General features: G+C 41.1%; 1 protein-coding gene across 3 annotated transcripts in view; it reads right to left on the bottom strand.

Moving 5' to 3' along the window:
• The window catches only part of MAPKAP1 (MAPK associated protein 1), a 122759-nt gene that overhangs the window by 57425 nt on the left and 47394 nt on the right, over positions 1-17940 (bottom strand). For all 3 annotated transcript variants that reach the window (XM_075184815.1, XM_075184814.1, XM_075184813.1), the window contains 2 exons: positions 10315-10487; positions 1406-1582 (listed from right to left, as the gene is read on the bottom strand). In XM_075184815.1, the coding sequence (XP_075040916.1) occupies positions 1406-1582; positions 10315-10487 (350 nt within the window). The remainder of the gene's footprint in view (positions 1-1405; positions 1583-10314; positions 10488-17940) is intronic.

Here is a 17940-nt window from a genome sequence, read left to right as displayed (position 1 = left end):
GAAAATAAGCAATGTAATTGTATCTCCAAATGTGTTTCATTTAATGTCAGACTCCAAAATCCATAATATCCCCTGTCAAATCAACATTGTTTGACAACTTCACAGAGGGCTGCCCAATCCCCTCAACAATGCAGTAGTCCCACCTGATCACAATGATCACAATCATGAAAAAGGGTAGAGATACGTAGTTATGTGGAAGTTCCTGTCCAATATCCTTATCTAATTCAGCTCTAAAGATACTTACCAAACTTCTGTGTAATGGTTAAATACAATTACTGCCATCTTTCATTCGCATGGATCAGACAGGTTTTATCCCAAACAGATATGTGGGAGACAAGACCAAGAGAAATTTTGATTGAGTTGATTGGGGCAACTCCATAAAGAACCCCATGAGCCTACTACAACCATGTTGGAAGAAAGTACATGCCCTCATTAAATCAGTCACCGATGTCTAAATGTCCGACTCTTCGCTATAATCCCCTGGCCCATTTCAGAATCCCCACCGTGTTCAAAAACTGGCTAGCCCCATTTTGAACGCGGTTAATAGGCCAGGGCATCTCCCAACCATCTCTGACCACCACCATACATAGCAGCTGGTCAACACATCGCATGGAAAGCATCCCTGCCACCCTACATAATACCCCCTCGAACATCCAAAATACGTGGACTCCATGGACGAGCTTTTATGCAGCTGAGCCTCCTTTGTCCACCCTATGACATCGTTGGGATTCTAACAAGCTCTCCTTTCACACTCCTCGGCAACTCGCTCATCCCTTCTCCCTGTCAACACCCTGTCTTACTTTACTATACCCGTATGTGTTTTTATTTCAATGAATAAACTGGTTTGCTCTTTTCAGTGGCGGATCCAAGTGGGGGGGGGGGGGGGGGGGGTCAGGGGCGATTGGGGCAACTACCCCACCTAGCAGGGGCTTGCTGCCGGCGGCTCTGATTGTGTTTTAAAAACAATCAGAGCAGCCGGGCAGCACACTCTACCTGCCGTCTCTGCCAAACGGACCTGCACATAGTGTGCAGCATTAGCTGTCAAAAAGGGGGCAGGGACTAATTTGCCCTCCTTAATCGCCCCAGGTAAAATTATATTCTAGATCCGGCCCTGGCTCTTTTAATGTCATTATCGATGACCCTGGCGTTATCCTTCCCCTACTTGTCTTCCCATATACCGGTATTGGAAGTATGTATGTTTCTCTCTTTTCTTGTTATTTGTTTGATGTATGATCCCTCCCATCTTCCACACTCTTGTACCGGACAAGCCTTAAGAAAGCTTAAGTTACATTAAAAAAAAAAAATGAAAGAAGGGAATCGTATTTTAGCCCTATTCCTTACACAGATGTCCAAGACTTTTTTGACTTCATACAATCTGGATATTATCCACTCATATAATACTTACATCCTTACAAACAAGGACTGCTTCGCTGCCAGGTTAGGGGAGGAATACTTCTCCACAAGAGCCAAGGTACTGAAACCAAACTTGTGTATGGGCTCATTGGAATCGAGAGGAGGGAAATCTGTGTCGACCTCTCCATCATCCTCGGCAATATGCAGGCAGAATGAATCCACATTATCACTGCAAGTGAACAGAATAATACAAGGAAGAGATCAGTAATGTTTCAAATGGCTCACACATGTAAAAAGGAAATGAATGAGATTTGGAAATCTCTGTACATAGGATACCTAAGGTGGCCACACACACTTAGAACAGGCTGCCCTGCCTCATTTATATCCAATTTGGACACATATGAGTCACCAGACAGTCTGGGGCACATTGGTGTAGTTGGCCAACTAATACACACACACGTAGCGATAGTGGTCACCAGCTGACTGCTTTTGGGCCTGGAACCAGTGAAATCTTGACAACTGTTCTCTCCCATATAGAGTAATCAATGGAGCCCTACTCACAAACTACTGGGGCCAGACAGCCCTTGGCAAAATGGCTGACAGAAACAACACATGCAGCAAACTGGACAATTCTGGTTAGAAATCAATGTACACATTTGTGAGATATACAAAGTTATGGGGAGAAAAGGCCTGTGAGGATGGATAATTAAGTGCACACACGAAAGCATCACTTATAATGCCCTGTGACCTCCACACAGTAGAGGCAGCCATTTTGTTTCCTAAAATAATATTCATTATAATGTAGTCTATCAATTCAGTAGTAACCAGTCTCATAAATATAAGTTAGGTCTTATGACAAATAGTCAGGCAACACCTCAGTAAAGTCTCGATTTCCTAGCAGATTTATAGGCCGTGCAATGGTTCAGGCAACGAAATGCATGCCTTAATATATGTACATGTAGAAACAATTATAAACATGAATTATCAGATCCACCCATAGCTGAATGTAATTCTTGCATTTGCAAATGTTTTTTTATTTTTTATGCTAAACTTATCTTTCTTAATTTTGTGGTTCATCCCCCCCTGTTCCATTAACGAACACATTTTAAATGAATACTCTAAAAAAAAATATCAAAAGCTACATTGAAACATAACAATATACACAAAAATGAAACTCATAACATTTTATTTACAGTTAAGCTGTCAATTTCCTCCTGGGAGCAGTTATTGGGGATTAATCATAACACACTGCGCCTGACCTTAGCTCTACTAAGTACCTGTAATTTATCCCGTCTCTTTTGGCAGTGAGGTGATAAAGCGGACATAAACCAAGCTGATTATTAGAAGCCCAACAATGACCTCAGTACCCATTCCCTGCTGAATCTGCTGAACATGGTGCTCGATGCAGGAAAGAAAACGTAACGCCTGGCCAAACATCAGGCAGGGTCACAAAGTGCCCCAGGCGCCAGCCACAAGTGGCCATAAAAGCGGCAGTACAGACTCTCTTTGCGTGCGCCTGCGAGACAATAGGGACATGATTGTAATGTGGATAAAATCTGCTGCGCTGGAGAGACAGAGCCATAACTCAGTGCTGCAGAGTGTCGGGGGAAACATCCGCTGCTAAACATTCCATGGAAATGCTTCATCCAAATAAAAGGAGAGAGGTTCAAAAGGTTTCATTAAAATGATATATGCTGTGCTCAGCGTCTCAATCATACATGCTGCAGAAACAATGTGCTCAGTGGTCTCTGCAGAGAGCTAACCTCAAAAAACACCGGCTGGCAGTCTTACAAACACAGTCGCTTGTGCGGATGCACAAGGAACTTCGGGTTTAATTAACAGGACATGTGGTCATGGTGGTGACACCCAGCACAGGTAGTTGAAGGACCGGAAAATTCTGAATGCTTAAGGGTAATTTAAATTATTGACAAAATTATTATTATTATTATTAATATCATCGTTTACTTGTAGGGCGCCACAAGGTTTCCGCAGCGCCGTACACAGTACAAACAGTAGACTATACAGTAGACTATACAGGGTAGAACAGTACAGAACAATAAACACAAAGTACCAATACTTCAGGAACTCCGGGCAGGCAAATACAGTAGAGACGGAGCAGAAAAACAGGTATGGAGACAGGAGGGAAGAGGGCCCTGCTCATTCGAGCTTACATCCTAAGGGAGGGTAGACAAAGTCAGGCACAAAAGAGAGCCAGTGAAGCAAAGGGGAGAGAGAAGAGGGGTCAAGGGAGTAGGAGCAGAAGTGATGAGAAGTTAAGTGGATGGTTGGTAGGCCTTAAGGAGCAGGCAAAAAAAAGATAAACAATATCAGATATTTTTAGTTCTGACAAGTTCCTGGAACATTTAAATGGGTCTTCCAGTGGGGGAATAGTATAATTGAAGGGTTCTACCAAAGGTTTCCTAATCACATTGGCCAATCACCTTGGTATGGGTCTTGCAATATGGGAGGAAGACAGAGAGGTGTCAGTACAGTATATACACCCAACAAGCAAGATCAGCCATAGGTGAAGTCCTACATATACATTACAACACATCCCCGGCAAACTACAATATGCCCAAACACTGCACCAATCACTAAACACAAAACTGCAAATCACAATGTGCACCATAACATTCTGAGGTTTATTGCACTGTGGAAAGAACAAACCATCTTTGCTTACAATTTTTACCAAGATACCTCCCCAACAACAACCTTCGTCCACTCCACATCCTCTCCGCCTCCCATTCACAAGACCTGTTCTCTTGTACTCTCACCACCCCATTCACCAAGCACATCCTTTTTTTTTTTGCTCTTCAGGAGAATAGGACCCACCCCTTTCAGATTCTGCAATCGGCTCCGCCCCTAGCTGTTTTCACAATAAGCCCCATGCTACACTGTAGACTACCACAATAAGCCAGTTTAATCAATACTAAAATCCTGCCAATGGTGTTACATGACCATAATGGGAAGTTGTTAGAGGTCATTTTATATCTTAACCAAGTGTGAAATATGTGTATGTGTCCTGCAGGGACTGCAGATAAATTGTGTCTCCTTTTCCATGCAGCTATTTCAATCAGAGCATTGCACTGTGGGCTATAGCCTGAATCTGAGTTGAATACCCATAGATTGTAAGCTTGCGAGCAGGGCCCTCTTACCGCTCTGTATGTATGTATTGCCCAGTATTGTCTTATTACTGTTTGTTCCCAATTCTAAAGCGCTACGGAATATGCTGCCGACTTATAAATAAATGTTGATGAATACCCCATTACCCCCTCCCCTAACAGCTTTACTATAAATGATTTCATTGACTCCAGCTTACTGAAAATGTAACATAAGAAGGAAAAAAAAAAAAAAAAAGAAAAATCAGGCCCATCGTGTAACTGAGAAACACTGTATTTCTGTGTGTGTATATACACTATATGGACAAAGTATTCAGACGCTTGACCATTACACCAACAGGGACTATAATGACATTGTATTCAAATATATATACTTTAAAATGGAATTGTTCCCCTTTTGCAGCGATAACAGTTCCCATTCTCCTTGGAAGGCTTTCCATGAGATGTTGGAGTGTTTCTGTGGGAATTTGTGCCCATTCATTCTGTAGAGCAATTATGATGTTGGACCAGAAGGCCTGGCTCGCAATCTCCGTTCCAGTTCATTCCAAAGGTGTTTGATGGGGTTGAGGTCAGGGCTCTGTGCGGGCCAGTCAAGTCCTTCCACACCAAACCATGTCTTGGTAGTCCTTGCTTTGTGCACTGGGGCACAGTCATGGTAGAATAGAAAAGGGCCTTCCCAAAACTGTTGCCACAAAGTTGGAAACATAGCATTGATCAAAATAACTTTGTATGCTGAAGCATTAAGATTGCCCTTCACTGGAGATACGGGGCCTAGCCCAAACCCTGAAAAACAGCCCCATACCATGATCCCTCCTCCACCAAACTTCACAGCTGGCATAATGTAGTCAGACAGGTAACGTTGTCCCAGCACCTGCCAAACCCAGACTCGCCCATCTGACTGCCAAACAGAGAAGTGTGATTCGTCACTCCACAGTCCAGTGTTGGTGTGCTTTACACCACTCCATCCGATGCTTGGCATTGGTCTTGGTGACGTGAGGCTTGCATAAAGCTGCTTGGCCATGGAAACCCATTCCATTAAGCTCCCGCCACCCACTTTTTGTGCTTACATTAATGCCAGTGGAAGTTCAGAACTCTTCAACTATGGAATCAGCATTGCGTTAGCAACTTTTACGCACCATGCAGTCATTGACCCCACTTTGTGATTTTACATGGTCTTCAGCGTCGTGGCTGAGTTGCTGTTGCTCCTAAATGCTTACACTTTCTAATAATATCACTTACAGTTGACAGTGGAATCTCTAGCAGGGATGAAATTTCACAAACCATTTAATCATTGTAAAGGTGGCATCCTATCACAGTCCACGCTTGAAGTCACTGAGCTCCTCAGAACGACCCATTTTGAATCACAAATGTTTGCAAATGGAGACTGCATGGCTAGGTGCTTGATTCTATACACCTCTGGCAACGGGCCTGATTGAAACACCTCAATTCAATAATTAACAGGAGTGGCCAAATTCTTTTATTCATATAGTGTGTGTGTAATATATATATATATATATATATATATATATATATATAGATAGATATATATAGTAGGGCAAAAGAGTGGTTGTGGGGTTCTGTTTGTTGCACCCACCACACAAAAACACACTTTTCACTGATCTGAATCCATAGCACTATGATGAAGAGGCTGAATGCCATATTTACAGTGTGATTATTCCACCATTACTCCTATTAGTACACTGAAGGTGGTGAATTAACCTGCTGACTCTCCATGTTCTCACATACAGCTTATTTGGTGCTGTAAAATCTCAAAAATGGCAGTTGTACCCTATAGATACAGTTCCCAGTGACAGTTTGCAAAGGTCACTCTAAAATGAATGCTCCCATAAATACCACTGGTTTCTCGGGTATTAAACAAAATGTGCAATTAAAAAGTCATTATTCTTTATGAATTCTTCCAATAACATTATTAGTCTCTGTAACAGCGTTTCCCTGTGCCTGTGTGAAAGCTGCTTACTGCTGCTCTGCACTTTTCCTTGCTAAAATGTGTGAAAATCTAGAATTCTGCATAAATCATTTTAGATAGTAAGCTCTTATGAAGTGGTCAATCAAAACCATTGTCAGCATGCAGAACAAAGGTAGGCAACCTGTGGCTCCTGAGCTGTTCCACACTACAAGTCCAACAAGACCTGTAGCTTTATATCAATGATTGTGAGTTCTGATGAGAAAGAGATTGTCTTATTGTTATATCATTCTTAATTTGCATGTCACATCTCGTGTGCCAAGTAATATGTAAATTAGAAAATAATAGTACAAGTAACAAAAAGCATTACATTAAAATAAATGTGGTAAAATACATGGTAGATACACTGATGATAGCCTACTGAGTGCCTAGGACATCACTTTCCCTCATACTTCTGTTATGGGCCGTTACCTAGTTTCTATGATTAGGCTGGGTACACACTACAGAGTTTTCAGACGATTATCAGGCCAATCAGACGCTAAACGACCATTTGACCCAATATCGTATTAGTGCAGTGTTGGCTAACCTGTGACACTCCAGGTGTTGTGAAACTACAAGTCCCAGCATGCTTTGCCAATATATAGCAGCTTATAGCTGGAAGGGTTATGCTGGGGCTTGTAGTTTCACAACACCTGGAGTTTCACAGGTTAGCCAAAACTGCATTAGTGTATACGTTGCAACAATGAACGTTTATCGATCTAAAGCACAACGTATCGTTTCATATGATTTTTAAACCAGACTAAAAATGTTGCTCCTCAAACGAAGGAACAATGTTGTTCCAATTCTGCAGTGTGTATGCACTCAGGACAGGCAGTGTCCATAGATCTCTATGGAGTGTGCAGAGTCACAATTTATTCAGCCAATTGTTGAGACAGATGAAGAGCACAGATCGGACGGTAAATCGTGTTAAACGTGTTTAGCGCGTATACAAGAATCGGTATGCTGATCAGGATTTATTTATTTAAATCGTTGTTAAAAATGTTAAGAATATTGCATCAGACTGAGATTAGTTATTTTGCATAGCTTATCATTCAGAGATTGTGCACACATATGTATCAGGAAAATGGATAAAAACCGCATAAAAACTAACAGGTGTTTTAGTGACCTGTTTTCCATACATTGTGCTTTTATCAATACGATCTATTGTACTGGCAGCACACATTGGAGAATTAGGTCATGTTACATTCTAAAACTTAAATGTTACGTTAAAAGTTTAGAATGCATCGGTAGAAACAAGCCCATAAAAAAGATCATTCATCCTGTGTTTATTGTGCTTTTCAGGTATTCAGACTGAACAGTGCACTAACAGCAGATAGGTGTGAACAAGCCCTCACGAAACAGGTGTGACATTTTCAGGGTGGTTCATTATATTTAGGGGGGTATGACCAGGTCCAGAAAGAACCAAAAACAGAGAACAAGCAAAGAGGTAGTAGAAGCAACCCCCAGAGATCGCCAATAAAATGCAGTGGGATATGTTTGTTATACACAATTATACAAAGGTTACAGTCCCTTTAAACTGTAGCTTCAAACATTATTTATTTTCAAATTCTTACATTCCTTTACGTGGTGGTCCAAAGCCTAAATAAAACCCAAGTACTAAATTTGGTCCTACGCAGTTCTGATATTCACTGCACATAACCAGGGACCTCTACTCACAGCAGCATACAAACTCCCCCTTTTAGAATCCCGAGTTTTAATTGCATGATTGATGTGGAAATTAATTAATCTCAAAGTGCATGCTAATTGTTTAATTGCTCGCTTGATCTATATGGATCATTTTCGGGAATTAAAAGTAGCTGATTTACTCTGGCTATTGATTGAATGTGGCACTGAGTTATTTTGCTTGCTACCTGATTTGAAATTCCCTCAATTAATTCCCAAAACCTTTTGCTTCTGAGGCGGCTGGGTGAGTTTGCCCCTTCTGGCTGATCTATACTAACTTGTCATGCTTAAGAGATATTTATTATTAGATCCGGCAAGTAATAATGACACATTAATATTAGCGGGGGCTGTACATTTCTACAGAATGGATTGCCAACGTGGAATTAAAACCGATATATTTGTCAGTATCAATTTTCTCAAATTCTATGGTGACCTAGGTGGACTAATTAACGGGCATTCCCTCCTCACACAGTCAGCTCTCTGGCAGTCATTGTCAAAGGGAAAGAGTATTCTACCATAGAGCCGCTTTTACTCTAGGTTTTACTATACTGCCTGATTAATGCTTAAGAAAGCGCAATAATGACATCCATTTGTATTTACATTTTTCATTTAAAGAAAAATTTAAACAAAATACAATGGATGCACTCCTTCCCCCCATTAAGCAAAACAGAGATCATCATTACCAGTTATTTATATACAGCCACTAATTCCGCAGCGCTCTACAGAGAGCTCATTCACATCAGTCCCTGCCCCATTGGAGCTTACAGTCTAAATTCCCTAACATACACACACACAACACAACACAACACACACACACACACACGAACGAGACTAAGGTCAATTAGATAGCAGCTGGAAGAAACCCGTGCAAACACAGGGAGAACATACAAACTCCACACGGATAAGCCCATGGTCAGGAATCAAACTCATGACTCCAGTACTGTGAGGCAGAAGTGCTAACCACTAGGCCACTGTGCTGCCCAAGCCAATACCAAGTCAAGGACTTAATTGGTTTGGGAGCTACTCACCCCAGGTGTCACCTGCAAATCAACCTGAAGAAATTGGAATGTAGAAGCTACTCACTGGAAGGCTGTTCATGCAGCTTATTGGACGAGCCATGGTAGCCATCAAATCAGGTACAATCAACATCCTACTGCTTCCCAGACTTTACAATCAGACTCTAGGATACCATGCCTGGAGAAGATCCAGGCTCTGGTGGGAGTGAGCATCCAAAACAGCAGCTCTAAAGCTTTCAATGAAAGCAGTTGTGTTGGACATCCCCTGCTCTACGGCTAGATGTCAGTTCCGGTGCCCTGCTAAATACAACTAATGTAGAACAAAATGCTATTATTGGGAAGGGATTTAATCAAATTGATTTATAAAGTGGAAACCATCTTTAAAGGCTAATATGTAGTTCATGAGATCTAGATTAATCATAGCCAGGCACAGCAATGTCAAACTAAATGTGCAGGTATTTCAGAGGCGGCAGGAGAATAAACAGCAATGCTTGAGTATACAGGTGAGTATCTGCCAAATTTGGAAAAGCCTGTACATTGGGCCCTTGCAATTTGGATAGTCAGGGTGAGGGGGGTTTAAATGTGTAACCTAACATGATATCACAATTTTAATATAAGGTTATAACTTCATGGTGTACTAAAAATAAATACACATCTGAAAGTATTTGCTGTGAAGACACAGTGGGGGCAGACTTCTTGGGGGGTGAACTAAAAATTAAGAGAACACAGCAGATTACTTTACCAGCAATCAACGAAATGGCTTCATGCTTCAGTGATGTCACTGTACCCCAGTGATGTCACTGTACCCCAGTGATGTCACTGTACCCCAGTGATGTCACTGTACCCCAGTGATGTCACTGTACCCCAGTGAATTAGTAGGATGAAATCTAATTCAATATTTTGCATATGAATTTAGAATTTCTATGGCATTGCCGTACTATACTAATACAAATGGGTGTGTGTATATTGTGTATACACAACATGTTTAGAACAATTTTCAAGGGCGAAGGCATAATGTCACAAAACATCTATCCATGAACAATACACACTATGTTTGAAATTTACCAGTTCTCTCTGTCTGAAAGAATCTTGTGCATGCTTCTGTTTATTTAATTTTACACACATATTTTGACTTTTAAATTGACTTAGCGAGAGTTATAATGATAAAGTAGTTGGTTACTTCAGCTTTGGCTCCCGTCCCTCGGTGGTATACTGCCAGCAGATTAGCCCGATGAGGTCATGCACCTTGGCGTTGGCAATAGTCACCACTGTCATTGGCAGCAGCTTGTCCTGGTTAGTCTGCATTGAGAGATACACATCAATCTTCTTGGTGGCTGTGGTACCCACATGGCCCTATACAAGGAAACATAAAAAACATGGCTTAATGAAGTCACAGTTCTACCCAAGTCACTGTTAGCAAGAAGAAAATAGTGGTTCGAGTTGAGATGTCTGTGTGGTTTGGATTAGAACTGCTTTATCTAACGTGATCTACACAAGCAATGTTCAAGTCTGTCCTTGGTATTTTTATTATTCAAGTACTCATTACAGTGTACCTGTTGTCTACACAGAGTAGGCAGCAATAGTGTGGGCAGAATACGATCGAGAACGAAGCCTAGAAAATCATTATAAACCATATGTACCTACTTTCCCTACCTCCATTCTGTTAGACGCAGAGATGAGGTAGGAAAAGAAGAGGTGAGTGCTTGACGATGCAATTCACTAAGCTGTTGGGGCAATTGCATTGACAAGCCTCGCCCACTTCAGTACACTGAGTGGCTGGATGTGATGGTCCTCTCACCCGTCACAGGCTGTTTACTGAGATGGGTGGGGCATGATGATGCAATTAGCGGTAAGTCTTGACCACCTTGCATCTTGTAAGCGCTTTCCAGGAGAACTGCCTGCTGCTATCTCAGAAGCTCAGAAGGTCTCAACTTAATTCGGGTGTTTCACGGTAATTTCAGGTTAGTAGGCATCTATGCTACAAACTAATGGCATCGCTGATTTCTTTGCGTGCCAAATTTGCATTAGGTTGCTACATACAGCTATCACTAGGATGGATGTCCAAAACCAATTGTGGATCGGTGGTAGTCCTGTTTCTGGTACTGATAACACCGACAGTTACTTTAACGATATAAAGTCTCCTATGCTCACAAGCCCGACAATAGATAAATACAGACAGACCTTAATAATGACACGTGAAGTATCCGACAGTGTTCAGCTACAGTCCAAAAACAAGAAATCATGGCACAGCGTTTTGACGTCATTAAAAACGACGACCGTCATATTACCGGTTTTAAAGTGGCAAAGCCAGGTCCTGCTGCCCAACTCATCTAAGCTAAGTGTTAGGGATCAGGTTAGGGATTGGGACCTGGCATTGCCACTTTAAAACCACTTATATAATGGTGGCCATTTTAAATAACGTCGAAACACTGTGCCGTGATTTCTTGTCTTCGGAATGTAGATGAACATTGTCGGGATACTTCACGTGTCATTATTAAGGTCAGTCTATATTTATTTATTGTCGGCCATGTAAGCATCGGACATTTTATGCTGTTAAACTAACTGTTGGTGTTATCAGTACCGGGTAAACGTACCCAACCCATTACAGATAGGGGACGAATAACTTCCCAGTGCGTGTGTCATGGCATGTTTATGTGACAAGGGTATATAGTTTATTTGACACAATCATAAATGAACAATTGTAGCTATCCTGCTTTCTCTTTCTCAAATCAACCCAGTCGCTCGCAGCGATGCCACTTAGTTAAAAGAAATGGTAAATTAACTTAAATTTTCTAAAATAATGAATGGACTCTATATAATAATGTCCTCCTAGTGCAGGAAGTACCATCAACAGGACGAGGAGAGTGCCAAGATCCCCATCTCTGCATATCCAGGAACTGTGCTCAACGCTGTATTCTTACTATCCAGCCATGGTGACATACCAGCAATACCCACATTGTGTTCTGCACTCACTGCCTTTGTTTCATGCTGTTATTTATGTCCCGAGATGATATCACGCTGTGAAATAAAGTGCAAGTCTCTTCCCCCCCCCTTCTCTTTTACAGGCTTGTAAATAAACTTGCATCGGGAGTAAGCGGGTTCATTAGGGATCTGGACATTAAACCAAAGGAAAACAGCCACATAAAAATTGATTTGTTGCTTATCTACATGGCTAAACAAGGCTGCGCATTAACTCTTTCACAGAACCACTGTAAGTCAAAGAGCTAATGTTAATCACAAAGTTTAGTCGTTTGTTTTACATTCTGGAGGGAGAACGTTAACCATTTCTGAATATTAACTTGTTCCAATTCAGCATCATGTCTTAAGCAAAATATTATACAAACACAAACTGAATTCAGTGCAAAAATATTGCTATAGTCTGATAATAGTTACCGTAAGTAATTAGTTATAATCAGACAGTTGTGATGTCATTTCCGCACAATCACCTATCGATGTTGTTTTAGATTATGTTCTAGAAGGGACACCCCAACCAGGCAAACATAACTGCAAATAACTTTGAATGTTATACATGTCTCCCATACATCGGATGATTCCAACAGAGGCAAAGTCTTGAGATATCTTCATTATAAAGTCAATAATCCTTAAAGTACACCTGTCTTAAGACTGCAGCCTAGAAATTCACTTGGAACAAGTGACATCACTAAGGCATGTGATGGTTTGTTATCTGAAAACATTATGATGTCACCGATTCCTAGAAAAGAGAGAGGCTGCTAAATAAAGCAATCATTATGACGGATGTCAATAATGAATCATTATAGTAGCCCTGTGTACACCAGCTGTACAGTAAAATATGTCTAAATTCTGGCATAATCTGCACTCCTAATTTGCCACCTCTATTTTTGAAAAATATATTTCTTTCGGGGATTATAATCATCAACTATTTATATAGCGCCACTAATTCCGCAGTGCTGTACAGAGAACTCACTCGCATCAGTCCCTGCCCCATTGGGCTTATAGTCTAAATTCCCTAACATACACACACAGAGACACAGACTAGGGTCAATTTGTTAGCAGCCTACCAGTATATTTTTGGAGTGTGGGAGGAAACCGGAGCACCCGGAGGAAACCCACGCAAACACGGGGAGAACATACAAACTCCACACAGTTAAGGCCATGGTCGGGAATCGAACTCATGACCCAAGTGCTGTAAGGCAGAAGTGGTAACCACTTAGCCGCCGTGCTGCCCTATTAAAAATTACTAATGGATATAAAACAATTTAAAAAGATAAAAACCATCATCTAAAATATGCTATTCCACTGGTGTTTACATATATTATATGGTATAAAACAAAAAAAAGTTTTTCCCATTTCAGAAACTTTTTCTTTTTCACTGCACTTAACATGTAGAAAAGGCTTCACCTGGCATTACATGTAACATAGTGGGTGATGGGTGGAATGGGGGCATAGATCAATTCTGCACCCCTCCCCTACAAATCCTGGACGTGTGGCAGGATTTAATGAAAGTCCGCTGGGGAATGTGTTCCTATTCTCCATTACCGGCTGATGGGTCTTGTGGAAAGGTTACAGTGTAGTCATTAACATGCTCCTAAATTATACAGCAAATTTGGAGCACTCTTGAAATGACCTCTAAGACAATTTAATTCTAGACTTGCTGGGAAAGTGCTCAGTTAATGTGACACTGCTCAAACTGCTAAGGTACAACACGGAGAAGCACTTTCAGGGGACATATGTATAAATATACATAAGTGTGTGTACTTGGGTGTAAAGACATATAACAAAACCCCATACACACACGCAATATTAAACAGCACATTGTAGACAAACTACAAAATTGTAATGTCTCGTCTAAAGCTATTTCTCCATTTATTTTCATGGTTCATTACATATTCTTTGCCCCCCTTCCCCCCCTGTTCATGCCACAGAGGGTGAATCTTACAATGGATTAGGAACTAGACTCCCAGAATCCCCCTCTCTCCAGTAGATGTTAATGGAGGCGCACAAGGTCTGACTAGGTTACCGGAAGGTTTCAGCGAAAATCTTATCAGAGACTTGCAATTTCCAGGCAGATCAAATAATTTGTTATCAATTAGAATTCTGCATTGTAAATTGGGTGGGAAAGGAGGGGAACCCAGCGTCGCTCAGTACCACGGCTATTATTTAATTATGGGGCCAGATGGTTTAAAGCTCCGCTAAGCAGAATCTGCCGTGAGAAATACTTTATCTCCATTGCAATCATCACTACAACATCAGCTCCAGGGCTGAACTAACGCTCATGTTTTATTCCAGCCGCTCATAGTGTAGAAGTTAATTACGTACGAAAAGAAAAGGGGGGGGGGGGGGGGGGCTGGATTTTTAAGTATTGCACTGTCCTCTTTTCAACACTCACAACATACACACAGGCACACACAATTGTAAAATTAGCACAGTTGAAGCAAAATAAAAAAACAAGATTTCCAACTTAAACCCTTCACTGCAAAGAAAATAACAACATAAAACATATATAAAAAATAAATACATCTTCAAATTTCTTTATATTACATATGTTACTGCACCAGGTGATTCCGAAGTGGGGAATACAAAGGCAATGTTCATATATTTAGAACATATTGATGAACAAGTACTTAACCATTTAGAAGCTGGTATTTTTTCCATAGACAGAGGTGTGTTGTTGATAATACAGAGACCAGTTATAAGCAACCTGATACAATTCAAGGGTTGCATTGGGGGCCCTCTAACCTTCAAAAGGTTGATCTCAGTAACAAGTTAAAACAATACATTTAATCAAACAAAGAGACACATATTTGTAATAACATTTCAGCAGGTACATTAAACAAGTGATACCAGCTATAGCAAACAAATCTTACAATAAACCGATGGGGGCCAGAGGTGAAGGCACGGAGGGGCACCTGTTGCTCGACATTGACATAGAAGGTCTCTGGGGATGACCGAAATTCTCAAAACTGTTCTGCAAAATATTTACTTTATTCTGCATTTGGCATGTTTCCTTGCCTTAAAGTGTCTTACCCTAACCATGCCGTAAAGCAGAATAAATTTGCCTTCGTTGGCTATATCCATAGACTACAAATTCTGTGAGAGGTGAATTTACATACACAGGGGCTGATGCGGAGAGGGACGTACGTCAGTTTGCATAGCGTATCTTGCATGAAATCACTCTGAGCATGCCCAGAGTGCACAATTCTGGTGTTTATGCCCACCTGCACCTGGAAAGGTGTACAGTAAAGGTGTGGTCATGCAAATGCGGCTTCTGCAGCCCTCCAGAAACACACATAGACGCTGGTTAGGAGGCAAATGTTTTGCACCTGCTATAGGGCAGGTACAAATACTCACTGAGGACCTATCGTAAACAAGGTGCAAGTGCTGCAGATGCATCTTAAGGTGCCTACAGCTCTGCATATGGATAGAAAACTGTGCATCAACCACAGAGTGTGGAACAGAATTCCATGGAACGGTGAGGCAGAAGCGGAACACACGGATTGTATTGCCGGAACTTCGCACCATAACCAAGATGCACGGTTCCACTGTGAAATATAACTTCACTCATCTCTAAAGGACACCATGACAAAATGCCCCTCTGCATTAATATTCTGCAATGGACAGACTGCATGCGCCGATACTAAAACACCAGCACTTTGTGATGCAAAATGTCCACATAATATTAGCAATCAATTTTAATGCACAGTGGGAAGACATTTAAACAACAAATCTAAGCTAGACTGGTGATCCATATATTATGGGGTTCTGTACTCTAAAAAAATGCTTAATGTCATGTCTGGGTCATTAAAAACAAAAACAAAACAAAAATTAATTTTCTGGAGAGCACACACAGTAATCGTATAATGAGATCTTCACCTCTGGGGCATCTCATTACACAAAGAATAGTTTATGACAATATTACAAGACAATTGATATCCCTCCACGTGGCACTAGTTACTGATGCAGTACCTGCTACCGGGTTCACGAATGCTTCAGAAAGCCACAATACAGCCACAGACACTTGTGGCTGCATAGTAGCAGACTAATGATGGATGAAACAATGTCAGGACTTTCCTACATGCATTGAATGGGCGTCTCCAGCTGACCATAAAAAATTAAGGAAGTTACTTATGGACCTGTAAAAGCGTGCACAAAATGCAGTCAAGTTAATATATGTTCATTTATCTGCACGAATAAACATGGGAGGGGTTGAATACACCTTCTCTTGAGATTAATTCACTTTACCTACAGCTCCTCTTTCATGCAGGTAATCACATGGTGTCTGTTAGTGAGGTGCTATAATGACCCATGGGAATTGCTATCTCTATGTCATGGAAAGCATCAGGTGTCCAGAAAGACTGAACGGTTTAGATGTGAGCCGAATGCTGTGAGAGAGGGATCCAGCCAATATAGCCTCTAAGCCTGTGGCCTCCTATATATATATATATATATATATATATAGGACAGGCACCAGCATAGATTCTATGGCATTGGCTAGGTTCGGAGTTAAACACATCTCACCTCATGTACATATAGGGGAGGTCACCAGATGCTGAATGAAGAGAGAATATCTGTCAACACAGATGCAAGATTGAGTCGGATGTACCTGGGATACTGCATGCTGAGGATGCAATTACCATATACATCTATGATAACAGCTGTTGTACTTTGGTTCATTATGTAAAGAATGTAACTACTTTACTGAATTGGTAGTTTTAATGCAACTAAGTTACAACAGGTGAAAAAGAAAAACCAAAACAAAAAACATTGTACTTACTGACACACATTAGACAGGGGTGAGTTAAAAACCGGGGTAAGTACAGTAGGCAAAACAAATGACAAGCTTACCAGAAAAAAAAATCAACACAATGTTAACTACTGTGCCACCGTATTGCCCTTAAGTATGGACTCACTTGTAACAATGATTTTAAGTGCCCCAAACATACATTTTAAAGGTGCTAAAGGCAGCCGTGAGTATGACATCCAAAGCATCAGACCACTATTTGTCAAAGATCACCTGGTATGGCTAGATGTTACACCAGACACGGAGACATGTATGTTAAGAAAAAAACAACAAAAAAACATCATTGTTCTGTGCATAATCTTCAAGGAAGACAACAAAAACATTAACAACAATGCTTTGCAAAAACGCTTATGATCGGTGGATATGTGTTGTTTGTCTTAATGTATTCAAAGTAAATTAAATACAATCGGGGGCATGGTTTACCAAAGATCATAGGGTTCAGAATAATAAAACAGGCTTCATCTGGAAGAAGCAAGTCGGCAACAAACCAAAGTTCCCATTAAACTTAGTATAGGAGTTTTCTTCCTTCCTGAAGATTACTCAGCCCTGTGCCACAACTGTACAACACGTCCAGTTTCCATCTCTAATGTGTTATGTGACTAGTAGACTTGCTTTAGGACATTCCTGCCAACTCACGCGGAATGTCCGGGAGACCCCCGAAATCAGAGTAGGTCAAACCCAGAAGGACAGGCAACACTCCCGCATCCTGCCCACTGCCTAGTCAAGTGGGCATGATGGCAGCCTTAAGGGCGCGATGTCCGGTGAATCACAACATTTTTACACCCCACCCACCCAAATTACATTTTTGTCGAGGGGCCAAAATGACACAACTGACCGCGTCCAGCCCCCTCCCGCCCTGACTCTTGGACTTTATTAATTAAAAGTTAGAAAGACGTACTCCACATAAAACAGCTTCTTTTCGAATCTGAGTGAAGGTCATTTGCCGACATCAAGGTCTAGTCTTTGCTATCTGGAGAAGCCTCTGCAAACTAGAAAAGTGGATATGCAGATAATTGTGAGAACAGC

Source organism: Mixophyes fleayi, chromosome 9, assembly GCF_038048845.1.
Source record: "Mixophyes fleayi isolate aMixFle1 chromosome 9, aMixFle1.hap1, whole genome shotgun sequence".
Lineage (NCBI taxonomy): Eukaryota > Metazoa > Chordata > Amphibia > Anura > Limnodynastidae > Mixophyes > Mixophyes fleayi.
This window is presented reverse-complemented; position numbering and strand designations above follow the sequence as displayed.